This window comes from Mustela erminea, chromosome 15 (assembly GCF_009829155.1).
Source record: "Mustela erminea isolate mMusErm1 chromosome 15, mMusErm1.Pri, whole genome shotgun sequence".
NCBI lineage: Eukaryota > Metazoa > Chordata > Mammalia > Carnivora > Mustelidae > Mustela > Mustela erminea.
Genome location: NC_045628.1, coordinates 76,621,644 through 76,638,224, shown reverse-complemented (window position 1 = coordinate 76,638,224; position 16,581 = coordinate 76,621,644). Strand labels below are relative to the sequence as shown.

The following is a 16,581-nucleotide window of genomic DNA, read 5'->3' as shown; positions in this document are numbered from 1 at the left end:
AGGTACTGGCACCTCCGTGTTCATAACAACAGTATTCACAATAGGCAAGAGGTAGGAGCAAACCGAATGCCCATCAGTGGATAAATGAATAAATAAGATATACACACGTACTATGAAATTGTTATCAGCATTAAAAAGAAAGAGAATATGCACATGCTTCAACATGGATGAAACTTGAGGCCAGGACACTCAGTGAAATAAGTCACTCACAAGAAGACACATATGGTATAATTCCACTTATATGAGGTAGTCAAATGCAGAAAACCAGAAAGTAGAATGATGGTTACTAGGGCTTGGGGGGGTCGGAAAAAGGGGAATTATTGCACAATGGGGGCCAAAGTTCCAGATGTAAGAGACAAGAAAATTCTGGAGATGGGCTGCAGAACAATGTGAAGATACTTACCATTGCTGAACTATACACTTAAAAATGGTTAAGGCGATACGTGTTGGTTTTTTTTTTTTTTTTACCACAATTATCAATAAATGGATAAACAAATACAATAGATAAAATAATGGTAGAACCCAGGAGTAACCACATGGTAAGTGTTAAGAGGGGCTTGGAGACCACAGGTTACTAAATTAAGCTCCAAGTTCTCCAGAAATACATGGTATCATATTGGTACCTACTTCATAAGGCAGCTAGGAAAATTACAGAAGGTAAAACATATATCAGTCTTAGCACCATGCTTGGCTCGCCACAAGTGGTACACAGACATGTATAGTTGGGAAAATATCAATACATGGTCAAGAACAAAAATACGTTTGGCCATAGTGCTAGTATAATTCCATTTATATAAAAAACAGAGTTTGGCAGGGGTGCGTGTTTGTGTAAATACCTGTAACATCAAGTATATTTAAGCAAGAAGATGGAAGAATTATGCCTGATACTTGAACAGCATTTCCTCTGACGAAGCAATCTGGGATTTGGGCTGGGTGCATAAAGGGTAAATTTCACTTATTACTATAAGAAAAAATACAAAATTCTTTGAATTTTTAACATCAAGCATATTTTATGCTTTAACCTGAATAGGCAAAAAATAATTGAACACACATATGGTGCGCGTCCTGACTGTACACACAAATAGGAATTAGGCATACAACTTGGAATAAATCGTATCTACTTTCAACCTTCTAAAAATCCAAGTGAAAAGACATAATCCTTAAGATCAGAGAACCAGGGTCAGCTGAGTTCAAAGTCAGAGGGAGACACGGCTACAGAATGGAGAGATGAAACACCGTAGGCTATAAGGAAGGCCAAGGAATTCCAGCAGCCTCTAGAAGTTTGAACAGGTGAGGAAACAGAGTCTCCACTAGAGCCTCCAGAAAGGAAGGCAACGTGGATGACTCCTTGATTTTAGCCCGGAAGGACATTTGCTGAACTGACTATAGAACTCTACGATATGCTTTTGTTGCTTAAAAAAAAATCCAGGTGAAAATAAGGAATGTTTGGGGCGCCTGGGTGGCTTAATTGGTTAAGCGCCTAACTTCTGCTTAGGTCACGATCTCCGTCCTGGGATCAGCGGGGAGCCTGTTTCTCGCTCGCCCTCTGCCCCTCCCCCTGCTCGGGCGTGAGTGCGCGCGCACAGACACGCTCTCTTCCTCTCTCGGTCTCTGAAAGAAAGAAGAAAAGAAAACAAAAGAAAAAAGAATAGAATAGGTGAGGAGAGGAGAGGGAAGGGAAAGGAAAGAAAGGGAAGGGGGGAAGGGGGTAGGGAAGGGAAGGGGCGGGAAAAGAGGAGAGGAGAAGAGGGTTGGGAGGGCGGGGGAAGAGAAGGAAGGGAAGGGAAGGAAACGGAAGGAAAGTTTATGTTAAGAGCCAGTTGGGGGGCGCCTGGGGGGCTCAGTGGGTTAAAGTCTTTGCCTTCGGCTCAGGTCATGATCCCAGGGTCCTAGGATCGAGCCCCGCATCGGGCTCTCTGCTCCGCGGGGAGCCTGCTTCCCTTCCTCTCTCTCTCTACCTGCCTCCTTGCCTATTTGTGACCTCTCTCAAATAAATAAACAAAATCTTAAAAAAAAAAAAAAAAAAGAGCCAGTTGGATGATATGGACAAGGAGCCTATAGATTTCAACAGAGGAAGCCAGCACCCACGACTGGTGGAGCTGAGAAAGATCTGAATTATAAGACAGAGCTCAAGTCTGGCCACGAAGCAGGGGCTTACTTGAATAGGAAGAAGCATCCCAGGACGGTGGCAGGTGAAGAAAAGAAACACAGGAGATGGGAATGCCCAAGACATACCCACTGAACACGAGCAGATGGTTTTGGCGACAGAGAGTTATGTAACCTGACACAGAAATGCAGGAGAGCCCAGCTGTGGTGGGTGTGTAGGCTGGCAAGAAAATCCGGCTTTAGCTGATAGACACTGGGAGCCACGGGACGTGCTCCTGCCGGAAGTGGCGGGTGCACAGGAATACTTTAGGAAGACAGATCTTTCTGTGGCCAGAGAAAACACTGGATGGCCCAGAGCTTGGGAGAAGGGGTGACGTGAAGAACGGATTTGTGTAATCTAGTTTATGTGGTCTCGTCTAAAGTAAAAGATTAAAACCAGAGAGGGAAGTGCAAATGACAGATTAGGGTACATTTATGGACGAGGTACTATCTTTCTGTAATACAGCTCGTCTTCAGCTTGCGATGGGGTTATGTCCCAGTAAACCCCCAGTAAGCTGAAAATATAAGCTGAAATACATTTAATACTCCCAACCCATCAAACCTCACAGTTTAGCCTAGCCCACCTCAAACGTGCTCAGAATACTGATGTCAGCCTCGCATTGGGCAAGATCATCTAACACAAAGCCTATTGTATAATAAAGTATTGAATATCTCATGTAATGTATTGAATACTGTGTTGAAAGTGAGAAACAGAACGGTTGAATGGGTATACAATGGCTGTCAGTGTTTTGATTTTTCACCCTGGGATCCCATAGTGGACTGCGGGCTGCCACTACCCAGCACTGTGATAGACATTGAACTGCATATCGCTAGCTCCGGAAATTCAAAATTCAAAGAATGGATTCTACAGAATGTGTATCCCTTTTGTACCATCGTAAAGTCAAAAAATTTTAAGTTGAGCCGCCCTTAGTTGGGGACCATCTGTGTGTCTATTATAACATACATATATTATATATGTAGTCCATCTAATCCTTATCAGAACCGTGTAAGATAGATGTCATCCATTATTATTTCGTCTTCCAGAAGAGGAAGCCAAGACCCAATCAAGTTCAGTTACTTGCCCAAGGTTGCCCAATGTTGCTCAACTAAGCAGCATTGGAAGGAGAATTTCAGCCCAGAAAAGACTGGCTTCAAGGTTCTTATCTTAACCACGCCCCAGAAGGGAAGACAAGAAGAGGCAGACCTTGGGGAGGTTGGTTGGTTAAGACCTGGGTGGTTCAGTTGGCTAAGCAACTGCTTTCTGCTCAGGTCATGATCCTGGAGTCCCAGGACCGCATCCCACATCAGGCAGTACTTTCTCCCTCTGACCGTCCCACTTCTCATGCTCATTTTCTCTCTCAAACAAATAAATAAAATCTTAAAAAAGAAAAAAAGGAGAACATCACCACACACTTCACCAAGAACCATACCCTTCACCGAGAACCACACCTGGAAAATAAGGATGAGGGCAAGTTCAGCTTTATAAGCCTGTGGGAGGGAAGAAGCTAAGCTGAATTCGAAGGACGAGAGAGGCTGAATCCACGGAGCGCCACAGAGAAGCCAGCAGACCTCAGTGTTTCTGCCCTAGTCTGGGGTCAGGAGTCACGCGTCCTCTTAAGAATCTGATGGAGGGCTGGAGCGTCTCAGCAGGAAAAAAAATACACATGCACAAACAAATCGTTGCACATAATTTCATTAGGAAATTTCATTTCCTGCCCTCCTTTTAAGTCTCGCCCTAAACGGGACATGTAAACAATTCAATGACAAACATTTCTAGAGAAGAGATTTTATTTCCATTCATAAAATATATCACTAAATAGCTGAAAAAAGTTACATATTATTTTAAAACATAGATTTAAAAAATCATATCAGCTTCTCCTTAGCAAAATGCTTTTGTGTTATCTATTTACAAGAACGTACTGTACCTCAGGTACACGATTTTCACTCAAGCCAGCCCAAGAAGGCCTTTGGATCTGGATAGATACTCCAGGAAAAGTACTTATCAGCTCTTCCCGCCTTGTGCAAAGGATGATTTGTTTTTACAAAAGTCCCTTTGAAAACAAGAGTAAATACAGAGAGCTTCTAGAGAAAAGCCCAGCAAAGCAGCAGTTGAGATCATGCTTTCTTTTGGTGATGAAATTAATCCTGTTTTGGTAATCTATAGCCTGTTTAAGGAGGGGGTCAGAGGGAGGAAGGCCTTAAGACTCAACTGTTTCTCTAGGAATCTTCATCATGAGCCTGTGGAGGCAGGAGCCCCGAGTCCACCTCTCTGCTGTAAGGTCGCCTGTTTTGGTAGACAGAAGGACGGTCTGAAACGTGGCCCTCCATGTTCTGATACATCTGAAGGTGAGGGAGAAGACAGAACACTGATTACCATCCAAGGAAGACGGACATGTCAAGGGCCTATGTTGCAGATTACTTGCTATTATGATACAGAAGTCTTAGAGGACAATCTTAGAGGATGTTAATTGACAAACCAAAATGAGTTTACTAATGGAGAAATCAAGTCACCATCAAATAGCTGATTCCAGTATCATTTCTGCTCTTGCATATAAAGTCCCAATCTAGAAATCCAAAAGCCAAGCAGTAAAACCATAAAAAAGGGACGCCTGGGTGGCTCAATTGGTAAGCGTCTGCCTTTGGCTCAGGTCATGATCCCAGGGTCCTGGGAGCGAGCGTTGAGCTCCCTGCTTAGTGGGAAGCCTGCTTTTCCCTCTCCCACTCCCCCTGCTTATATTCCTCTTTTGCTGAGAAAGGCCACTAAAAATGATCCGTTCATTATGCAACTAATACAGGTGATTCTTGAGTTTCACTTGGGAGGTCAGTGACTTTAAAATGTTTTTCCAAAATGAAAACAGCTCTACTTTCTGTCTGACTTTAAAGTTAACACACATTCATATAGACACCTTAAGCAATATAGGAAGATATATAGAAAAAAGCCTAAAATTGTCAGAGATAGCCCCCATGACAGATGGTTTGCTGTGTATACGCAATTTTGTGTTGGTAGGCTCAGAGTGTAGACCTTGTTTCAGAACCTTATTTTGAATTTCTAAGATGTTGTTTGCAGGTTACACACGTTACACATTTTCACTATTTACTAAATATAAGCACATTCATGTTTTTAATAGTAGCCTAGCATTCCATAGTATGGATGAACCATAACTGACCTTTTGATGGACTGTTTGTATAACATTGACTGACTGAGAAGTGCACACTGGCCCTGTCTGTCTCCAGGGTGAATGAGGGCAGTGGAATTGCCAGGTCAAGGGGGATGCACATTGGAATGGCGACGTACCTCGACAGGCTGCCCGGCAGAAACCGTTACTTATTTCCACTCCTCTCCGCTGTGTCGGGGAACAATGCTGCTTTCTCCCAAGCCCTAAAGCAGGGGTGTTAACTATCGCCCACGGCTCTAGCCCTTCGTCCAGGGAAGGTTTGATCCCCTGGCCTGCGTGTTTCATGATAAGCAAAGCTGAACATCTTTTTCTAGATTCAATGAACATTTGCACTTCATTGGGAATTGTCTGCTTCTCTCCTTTGCCCTTTTACGTTGGGCCATCCAGGTTTTTCTTATTACTTATGAGAACTCTGTGATATAGGGATCCTGGATTCTTATGTGAGTTGGACAGACTCCCTCCCTCTCCCTGGCCATCACTACTGTGTATTTGTTTGTGTTAGTTCACTTGGCAGTTATCATGTTCACTGAACGGACCATCTCCTCCTCTTATTTTTTCTTTCTGGAAAACAAATGGACAAAAATCTCCTTTTAAACCTGGTCTTCACCATAACAGTCTGCCTCTATCCTTAAGGATGAACAGTAATGATACGTTGTTTTTGTAGAGCGGGCCTAGCCGTTGGTTATGACCTGTCGAACCAAATGTTCACGTCCAGCACTGAATTTTGACCATCTAAGGAAACCTGGGACAGAAATACCGGTAACACTTCAAACCCAACAGCTCCACACCTGAATCCATTATCTCTGACCCCCGATCCTTCTCTCCTTCCTGAATCGAGAGTTTCACTCAGTGAACTGCCCCAACTCCAGGCCCAAGATCCAGGACTTTCAGAAGCATCTTCTCAGCCTCGCTGTACTCCCACAGCCAGAGACTGGGTGCTATTCTGGTGTGTCCCCGCTTTTAATGTCTTCCTGTCCATTGCTTTAAGAGATTTTTGTTTATGTTAAGTAATTAATTGGTTTTATTGATGTATAGATGAAACACACTGTTACACCAGTTTCAGGGGTACAACATAGTGATGCCGAAACAAGTCTGTACATTATGCCATGCGTCCCAAGAGCGGCGCTCCCTTCTGCCAACATATAGCACTATGACAACCCCATTGACTGAATATTCTCTGTGCTTATGGCCTTTCATCTGGGTGACTTTCATTCCCTAACTGGACGCCTATGTCTCCCACCCCCTCACACCTTTAAGTGATTTTAAAATGAATTTTTTAATTGTACAAGTAATACATGTGTATATTCTCCTTACAAAGATTTTGAAACCCTAGCTTTTCAAGTATATCAATAGAAAGAGGAGCATAAGATTTTCTTACATTTTTTAAAATGGTGTCTCTATCCTGGGGCGCCTTGGTGGCTCAGTGGGTTAAAGCCTCTGCTTTGGCTCAGGTTATGATCCCAGGGTCCTGGGATCAAGCCCCGCATCGGGCTCTCTGCTCCTCAGGGAGCCTGCTTCCTCCTCTCTCTCTCTCTGCCTGCCTCTCTGTCTACTTGGGATCTCTGTCTGTCAAGTAAATAAATAAAATCTTTAAAAAAAAAAAATGGTGTCTCTATCCAAAGTATGTTCTTTTTATTCTGAATGTCATCTGTGCTTTCTCTTTTTTCCTAATTGTTCTCTTCATAGTGTGTGTTAGTGGTATATTTGTACACCATATTAACATACAATATTAATATACAGTATAAACTAGATCCAGACTCCTGTGTTCAAATCCTCAGTCTGACACTTACTGGGTTACCTTGGGCAAATGACCGAACTTCTCTGTATCTCAATTTACTGATCTGCAAAAGAGGTAATACTCAAACTTACTTTGTGAGATTGATGTGAGAATTAACTGTTCGTATGGGTAGTATATTAGTAGAGTGTATGGCAGACACTTAAATAATGTTTGCCATTCAATCTTACTATTATTAGTTCAAAAAACAACTTCTGTGTTTCCTGATTATCACTCTTGTTTTGGGGGCTACTCTCAGTTTAATTAATTCTGCCTGTAACTTTATTAGTTCTTTTATTTTTTTTTTAGCATTAGTTATTTATTTTAGAGAGAGCACACACAAGCATGGGGAAGAGGGAGAGGGGGAGGTAGAGAGAGGGAAGAAGAATCTCAGGCAGACTCCACGCTCAGCATGGAGCCCAGTGACGGGCTCCCTTCCAGGACCCCGAGACCACATGCTGAACTGAAACCAGGAGTCCGACACTTCACGGGCTGAGCCACTCAGGCACCCCTCTATTAGTTCTTTTCTTCTGCTTTGTTCATTTTCTTCCCCTACTCCTTCCTCCTTGTTCATTGTGTTGTTGTTTTTTTTTCCCTCAGTTTCTAGAGATGAAAGTTTAAGTCATTCATTCTCATTCTTTATTTTCTAATGAATTTAGAGTTATAAATTTGGCTGGCTCCTACAGGTTCTAATAAGCAGGGACAATTTTTATGTCTTTTTCCTTCCTCCTTCACCTTCTTGTGAACCAAAGGCTTCTGTAAGAAACATGAGTTTTAATTTCTCATGTAGGACACGGGGAGCTTTTCGGGTATGACTGGTGATTTCTCCTTTCACTGCACTGATGTTAGTAAATGTGATCTGTGTGATAACAGTCTCATTTATTTTGACATTCTCTCTCTCTCTCTCTCTTTTTTAAAGATTTTATTTATTTATTTGACAGACAGAGATCACAAGCAGGTAGAGAGACAGGCAGAAGGGGAGGGGGGAGCAGGCTCCCCGCTGAGCAGAGAGCCTGATGCAGGGCTTGATCCCAGGACCCTGAGATCATGACCTGAGCCGAAGGCAGAGGCTTAACCCACTGAGCCACCCAGGCACCCCTGATATTCTCTTTCTTAAGTGGACTTACTAATCTTGACATTTTGAGCTTTTTCTATTTCGATGAATGCTCTTTGTTTCTCTCTTCCCCACTTTGTGGCATTGATCAGGTTTTCTATGGTCCTTTTTCTTCTACCCTGAACCTGAGATTATAGATTATATTTCTGTTTTCACAGCGGCATACTTACATTCTTAACACCCATGCTATTCTTATGTGTATTTAACACTGTGACTCGTCCCACTGAGGAACTTCTGCGTGAGCCCACCAGAACTCTCCCTACTCTCTGGGAAAACACTAGTCCTCATTCTTTCAACTTTCAAAGAGTTCTCTGTTGTGGGTCTTCCCAATTCAGTCCTAACTACTTTCATTGTCTCAGGGGTTTTCCACAGTTTCTGGTCCACAAAGATCTCCTTCTGGCTTTCAAAGGCGATTATGGCCTCACTTCTTTAAAAAAATATAATAAAAAAATGTGTATGTATGTATATATATATATATATATATATGTCTTTTTTAAAAAATATTTTATATATTTATATGAGAGAGAGAGAGATTAAGAGAGAGAAAACACAGTGGAGGAGGGGCAGAGGGAGAAGCAGATTCCCCGCTGAGCAGGGAGTCTGACATGGGGCTCCATTCCAAGACCCTGGGATCATGACCTAAGCTGAAGGCAGACGCTTAACCAACTGAGCCACCCAGGTGGCCCATTTTTTAAGTATTTATATTATATTATTTTATATTTGTATATTTTTTTATGATATAGTATATATAAATACATTATATATTGATAATATATTTATATTCTATGTATATATTTCCTATGACTTGTGGGCATGGACATGAGAAGAGCAGTGATGTGAGTTCAGGCCCTTTCTGAAACAGGAGCTGTGCATGTCCCTTCCTTCTGTACCCCCTCTCCCCACCGTCTAGTTCACCCCCTCATCTTTGCTCACCTCTGTTGCCACAGTCACCTCTTAACTGATCTTACTTCCTCTCTTAGGGTTTTACTTTCTCAAATTTACTTTTATGCCTGCCTGCCTTCCTTCTTTCCAGAAATATTTGCTTAGCACTTTCCATCCACTAAGCATTATGCCAGCCACTTAGGCATGTAATCGCTGAACTAGGTATGTCATGGTGAACAAAGCAGATGTGACCTCTGACGTACCGTTGTGCTGATAGGCACTCATTTATTTGATAACTGGTGAGTGTCGCCTGCCTACGGGACCGCGTCAGGTGATGTGAAGACGAGCAGTGCATCTGCTTGCCCTCATGAACCAAGTCTAGTGGTGGGAAAGACAGTCCCATAAAGCAAAGTCTCACACACCATCACTGGAGTCTCACACACAGTTAAAGACAAAGTGTTAGGGAGACTCAGGAGAAGGACCCTGAAATCTGACTAGGGAAACTACAGGGGTCTTTGGAGAGGAGAGAATACTCGATCTGGCTCTTCTTTTTTAACTGAGGTATAATGGATATATAACTCTATATTAGTTTCAGGTGTATGATATAATTCATGTATATATTGCAAAAACGATTACCACAATAAGCCTAACTAATATCTGTCACAGTCGTAGTGATCTGGGCCATCAAGACCAATACCGGAGCATCTGCCCATTCTAAAAATCCCTGTTGGTTCACCACTGTCTGAATAATGCCTTAGCACATTATTCAGTGATCTCCCTGCTCTAACTCCATACCACTGGGGTTGGGTTATACCTAAAAGCGTTAGCCTGTGCTTTCTCAGTGAGCTTCTCTCCCCTTCTCACTTGTCCCCTGAGGGCCATTTTCCTTCCCTAGTCCATGAAGAAGCAAAAGCAGAGACTGTACAAAAAGCGTTCACATGCATACCAGGAAATATCACCTCAGGCCTGCTGGCAAGGCCTGTCTTCCCACCCAAGAGACTAGACATCGCTGTGCTTAGGGCATGTGAAGGGAAAAGCATTCCCTGAAGGAACCAGGGTTCACTCGTAGTGGGCAGAGCTGCCTGGCATGGTTGTGTAGACTAGGCCTTGCTCAGAGGTGCCCAGCCGGTGGGGACTGAAATCCAATCTCGTCTCTGCTCCTCAGGCTTCTAGACTGGATCCCACTGCACCAACCAGTACCAAGATGTTCCTCTTGGTGTATTCATCCCACCCACAGGGGACACTATCAATCGAATCTCCCTGAAGAAGACAGAGCTTGCTATCTGTGGCTGATACTGGTAGGAAAAAGAACCTTCCATGACAGAGGGTCAGAGAAAGAGAGGAAGAGAATGGTGGTGGGGGGAGGGTAGTTAGAGGGGTATCTCTGAGCTCAGACCCCCGTGGCTGAATCATCACCTGTGGAAAAGCTTGCCATTCAACAACCCTGATTCCCTGAACAGAGGGAAGGGCATCTGACATCCTGTGGGAGTGGGGTCATGAAAGGAGACTTGTACTCCAAGATAAGGGGTTCTGAACAAAGCCAAGGGGCTTCTGAGCAGTAGCAGAGCCCATACCCTGGTCCACTACCTTTCCAGTCCTGTTTTTCTCCATATTCCCCCACCGACCCTATACTTTCAGCCGCAACCATTTATCTTCCACTACACTTTCTCAACTTTGAACTTTTCTTATATTACTCATCTAGCCTGGAACACCCCCACTCACCTCCCCCCTCAACAGCCAAAATACTACTCTTTCTTCACAGCTTGGTACAAATAACTCCTCTGTGGAGCCACACCCAGCTGCCGGGCAAGGAGAAATTATTCGGTCCTCTCTGGAGCCCACTTCTGGTTTCTCTCTCTTACTCTTCTTTTGGTTTGTATTATAGGGTCATTAACTGTGTCCAGGCGGTCTGCTCGATAGCCTTGAGGTTTTCCATCTCCCCCGACCTTGTTGGCCTAATTCCCTCACAATAATTTAGTTTCCGAATGTGATTTTTAAAAACAGCCTACCAGGAGGAAGGGACATGACCCACCCACCCAGGTCTCTGGAGAGACTACAGAATTGAAAATGGGCTCTTAATAATTTAGAAAAAGAGAACAGACAATCCATTTAAGCAGTCAGGTTCCTATGTGACTAACATTTACTGATTAACTACTAAGGGCCTGCTATGTGCTAATAGATCTTTTCACATACATCCTACTCCTTACAGCTTCCTAAAGCAAGATTTATTAATTCTATGTTTCAGATAAGGAAATAGAGATTATGTCACTTAATCGAGGCCTATAAGATGTAAATGATGGAGCCACAATTTGAACCTGGTTATTGGAGGTTCAAGGTCCGTCCTTTGTCCCCTTCCTCTAAGGAATGGCTCTGTTCACTACGGTGGATTGTAATACTGAGGGGAAGAGTGAGCAAAGTGATTCCAAGTTCCCAAAGCCTGAGGATCACCTACCTCGGCAACCCATTTTACAGGTGCGAAAACTGAGGCCAAGAGAAGTAAAATGATTTGCCATAAGTCATACAGCGATGAGGAGCTACAGTGCTAGAGCTGGGATTAGACTCTCATGATTCCAGGTCAATGTTTTCTCCACTCTGCTGTATTATATGTCTGGGTTGTACGGATTATTCCATACTAAAGCTTCATGTTGAATTAGGAAAGGTCAGTGGTGATCAGGGATTAAGTTTTGTTTAGTTGTCTAGTCCTATGCATTAATTAAATACTTAAAAGCATTTAATTTCTTAATCAATTGGCTGACAATGTTAGGGAAAGCTTTTCCCCCCCAAAAAGCTTACCAATAAATAGATCTCACCCCACACAACTTTCAGAGGGCAACCAAGACAAACTACGCTGAGAAAGACAACGTGATATTTTGATTCTTAGGAAATGAGTGCGTGTTCTGAGTTACTGCTCTCCTTTCTAACAACACTTTGTAAAATACTAGGAAGCTACATACGGCTTCTTCTGCATCCGCCAGCTGACATCCTAAAAATGAAGTCAGGTTGGGGAAGGATGGCCGTTTCCTTGAGTCGAAAGCCCAGCAGGATTGCATTATAAAGTATCTGTAAAACCAAGAGAAGGTGGAGGAAACTGAGAAAATCTGAAAGAAGAAAAGCTGATCATTTCCCGCCATTTCTTGCTGGAGCTACTCATCATCTGTGGCCTGTTTGTTTTGTGGCAAGTACTCTGCTTGACTTTGAACCCCCACCAGGAAGGGCAAATTAGGTGACGGGTAGAAATGCATTCTGTGGACCAGAAATCAGGAGATGGAGTCTTAGCACCCTGAGGGACCCCTTCCAACAAAAGAACTGAAGCTTCTAATTCACAGTATCTTCAGTTTTGTTCAGAAATCCCCAAAACAAAAAGGAAGAATTTCCTTTTCTTTCTTTTTCTTTTTTAAAAAGAGGAATCATGGATTTTGCATTAAGGAGTTTTACTTTCTTCGACATGCTTTGAACTAGAGAGACTGTAAATTCCTGATTTCAGCCACGGTGCAGTCTGATCTGAACTCACATTTCTTCCGTAGCATAAAAGGGCTGATCCATCTTAAATCCACTTTGAATGAGTTTGTAGAAGTTAGCGTCAACCGGAATACCAGGGTAAGGATTGACACCTGGGGGAAAATGAGGGAGGGTACACCATTTCATTTGGTTAGTCATTCAGTGAACAAGCAGGTACCAAGAATGCCCATGGGCCGGACGCTGCTTGGTGCGAGGCTGTAAGTGGGGAAAGTCACGGCTCCTGCTCTCATGCAGGTACAGGCTGGGGGGTGGGGCAAAGACACCACAATAAGACATGAAGTGGCACATATATCACAGATGACAAGGTGGCACGTCATGAATGCTTTATTTTTTTTATTTTTATTTATTTATTTTTTAAAGATTTTTTAAAATTTATTTAACACAGAGGGATCACAAGAAGGCAGAGAGGCAGGCAGAGAGAGAGGGGGAAGCAGGCTCCCTGCTGAGCAGAGAGCCCAATGTGGGGCTTGATCCCAGGACCCTGAGATCATGACCTGAGCCGAAGGCAGAGGCTTCACTGACTGAGCCACCCAGGCACCCTTCATGCATGCTTTAATATAAGAACAGGGATAAGGCGCAGAGGGGGCAGGGATGGCGGCCACGGGCAAAACTTACCAAGTGAGAATATCTCCCAGAGTAATATTCCATACGACCAGACGTCACTCTTTATGGTGTAGATCCCTTGGAATAAGCTCTCGGGAGCCATCCACTTTACAGGCAGACGAGCCTGTGCAGAGTCCAGGAGGAGATCAGTGGTGAACAGATTGAATGGTGAAGGGGATTTCTTTTCTCTTACTAGCTAGATGATAAAATTTCTTTGCTTCCTAAAGTTACTCTCAATGCTTAATGGAGAAAATCATATTCCTCAAATGGAAGTTTCTCACTTTCAAATCAACATCCTAACATAACAGCCTGACAAAAAAAGAAAAGAAAAGAAAACAAAAAAACCCAAACAAACAAAAAACTCCAACACAATATCTTTCATTTTTTTTGAGAGAGAGAGAGAGCGCACACCTGCATGCAAGTGTTGGGGGGGAGGGGGGCAGCGAGAGAGGGAGAATCTTTTTTTTTTTTTTTTTTACTATTTAGAATCATTCTGTTTCAACTTGGTCCTGACAATGAAGATTTATAGGGCAATTAGTTTTGTTTTGTTTTAAAGATTTTATTTATTTATTTGACACACAGAGAGAGATCACAAGGAGGCAGAGAGGCAGGCAGAGAGAGAGGGGGAAGCAGGCTCTCTGCTGAGCAGAGAGCCCGATGCGGAGCTCCATCCCAGGACCCTGAGATCATGACCTGAGCCAAAGGCAGAGGCTTAACCCTCTGAGCCATCCAGGCACCCTGGGAGAGGGAGACTCTTAAGCAGGCTCTACACTCAGCTCGGAGCCTGACATTCTCAGCACAGGCTCCATCTCATGACCCCAAGATCATGACTTGAGCCGAAATCAAGAGTCATGTGACTCTGAGCCAACCCACTGAGTCACCCAGGTGCCCCATAGCTGGCCATTGCTTTAAAGCTCATCCAGAACAAAGCCTGGTGATTGGAATGGGTAAGTTTAACAGCAGATAATTCCCATTAAGGAATAACCAGTCCTTTGCCCAGAGGTAAGGAGATATTGGTGAATTGGCGGAATATTTTGTTAAAGTATTTCTTGGAAGAACTTTAGTGGAAATGCCAGCTACAAGAATGTGGTGAGGGGAGCGTATGTCATCACTTCCAGAAATGACACCAGGCTGGCTTCTGTGGCTTTAGTAATTTCCAGTAGCACGAAAGGCAGGTTTAGAGTCCCTACAGTTGGGTTAGCATCAAGACACAGAAGCAGGTAGGTTACTGGGACACAGCTTTTTGTAGTATTTCTTTTTTTTTTTCATGAAGCGAGGAGCCCTTCACTGTGCTCGTTTAATCTGCCAAGTAAAATCAGAGTTCCAAGGGCACCTGGCTGCCTCAGTCAGTACAGCATGTGACCTTGGATCTCAGGGTCGTGAGTTCCAGCACCACAGTGGGTGTAGAGATTACTTAGGGAAATTAAAAAAAAAAAAAAATCAAAGCTCAAGAAAGAAACCCTATTTAAATCCTATACAAACCGATGAGCTGATAGAATCATACAGGCTCATCTGGTTAATTTAATAAATTAAAAGACTTAACTGAGGTGCCAAATGGAAGTCACCTTCCCACATAAGAGACCACCAGCTAGTAAGGTAAAGACTGCACAGTCGCCCACAAGCTTTGATCATCTTTATGACTTCAGCTACAACAAGGGAGATATAGATCTAAAATCAGCTGAGATGGCTATTTGATTCTAATGGAAATAGTGTTTGATTTGATTTTTAACATTTATTGGCTGTTTACTGAGACGGGTGCTTTCATGTTAGTTTTATTGGTTTATTCCCACAACGCCAATGTGGTAAGCAGATAATTGTCACGGGAAATGCTGCACCTGTCACAGTGGTTATGCACAGGATTGGGGCTCAGACCATTCACGCTCTAGGCCACGTGCTGTGTAACCAGGGGCAAATTATGTTCTGTGCCTCGGTTTCCCAGCCCACAAGTGGGCACTGTGAGGACTAAATGCATGAATGTACGTAAAGCGCTAAGAACAGTACCTAGCTCCTGGTAAGCACCAAGTCACTATTATTTCACAAGTGGGGACTATAAAGCACAGGGAAATTCCAAAAAAAGGGGGCTTAACTCTAGGTGTTGGGATTCTTACAAGCCACTCTTTCCAGTACACAATTTTATCATCTAGTATTTCTAATAGTCCTTAAATAACACGTCTGTCCCTAGTTGGGTTTTGGTTTTTTTTTTTGGTTTTTGTTTTTTTTAACAAGTGGATTTGGTCATATTTTAGATCTTCCTGTGTGACAGTAATAAGATGCTAAATATTCATTAGCTCATATCTAATTTAAATATTGTGTCCTTTAAAAATGCACATTTAATATTTAATTGATATGTTGTACTTTAAAAAATGCTTTATTGTAGTGACTGCCAAATTCCTGTAATTGGAAACATGACTCTAGTTGCTTTATAGCTAATGGAACTGAAATAAGTTCAAGTAATGAATTTTTTTTTAAGTGTGGCTTGTACTCCAAGACCCCTAATTGGTCTGTTCTGACTAGCCCAAGGACAGATGTGATGCTATTTTGCTCAGTTTAATTGTAACTGGAATATTCCTTGAAGCTACAGAAAAAGCTTTTAGTGGCACGTGGGTGGCTCAGTGGGTTAAAGCCTCTGCCTTTGGCTCAGGTCATGATCTCAGGGTCCTGGGATCGAGCTCTGCATCGGGCTCTCTGCTCAGCTCTCTCCCTGCCTCTCTGCCTACTTGTGATCTCTGTCTGTCAAATAAATTTAAAAAATCTTAAAAAAAAAAAAAAAGAAAGAAAAAGCTTTTAAATGTAAGAAAGCTGACTGCAGTAAGGAAGCTTTTTGATGTTGCCATCAAGCAAACCCTCACTACGGTGAGTGCCAGTGTCTACCGTCCCAATGACAAAACACAAAATAACAGTATAAAAACATGTGAGAAATAGTGGCCTCACGTTGCCCCTGATAACATAGTTGGAGTCACTCATAATGTCCCGGGCCAGTCCAAAATCACAGATCTTCACCACCTTCCCGTGGGTCACGAGCACGTTCCTGGCTGCCAGGTCTCTGTGAACACACTGCAAAGAATGAAATTGGCGTGTTATTTACTCTGACAGAGATCATCACAGAGGGCAATTTTGCTTCCAGTTTCAAGTTCAGCAGGAGTTACAGATGACAGGAAAGTGTGGTTCCTCGAGGTGTCTAATCTTTACTGGGCCACCGGCTATCCTCACACGAGACCCGCAGCACACAGAGTGAACGCCGATGGCCCACTTCTTCAGCTGTTGTGAATACAGTCACTCGTGCTACTTATGGAACATTCCTGGAGGCCAAGGGGGTAGGTTCTTAGAAAGGAGATCAAACCTGGCTGGGTGTGTCTTCCTATAAATAA

General features: G+C 43.1%; 1 protein-coding gene across 2 annotated transcripts in view; it reads right to left on the bottom strand.

Annotated features, from left to right (window-relative positions):
* Positions 1 to 3,817: 3,817 nt before the first annotated feature.
* FLT3 (fms related receptor tyrosine kinase 3) overlaps positions 3,818 to 16,581 on the bottom strand; it is a 119,748-nt gene continuing 106,984 nt past the window's right edge. For both annotated transcript variants that reach the window (XM_032314382.1, XM_032314381.1), the window contains 5 exons: positions 16,145 to 16,267; positions 13,226 to 13,337; positions 12,603 to 12,702; positions 12,046 to 12,151; positions 3,818 to 4,485 (listed from right to left, as the gene is read on the bottom strand). In XM_032314382.1, the coding sequence (XP_032170273.1) occupies positions 4,363 to 4,485; positions 12,046 to 12,151; positions 12,603 to 12,702; positions 13,226 to 13,337; positions 16,145 to 16,267 (564 nt within the window). In that variant the 3' untranslated portion in view covers positions 3,818 to 4,362. The remainder of the gene's footprint in view (positions 4,486 to 12,045; positions 12,152 to 12,602; positions 12,703 to 13,225; positions 13,338 to 16,144; positions 16,268 to 16,581) is intronic.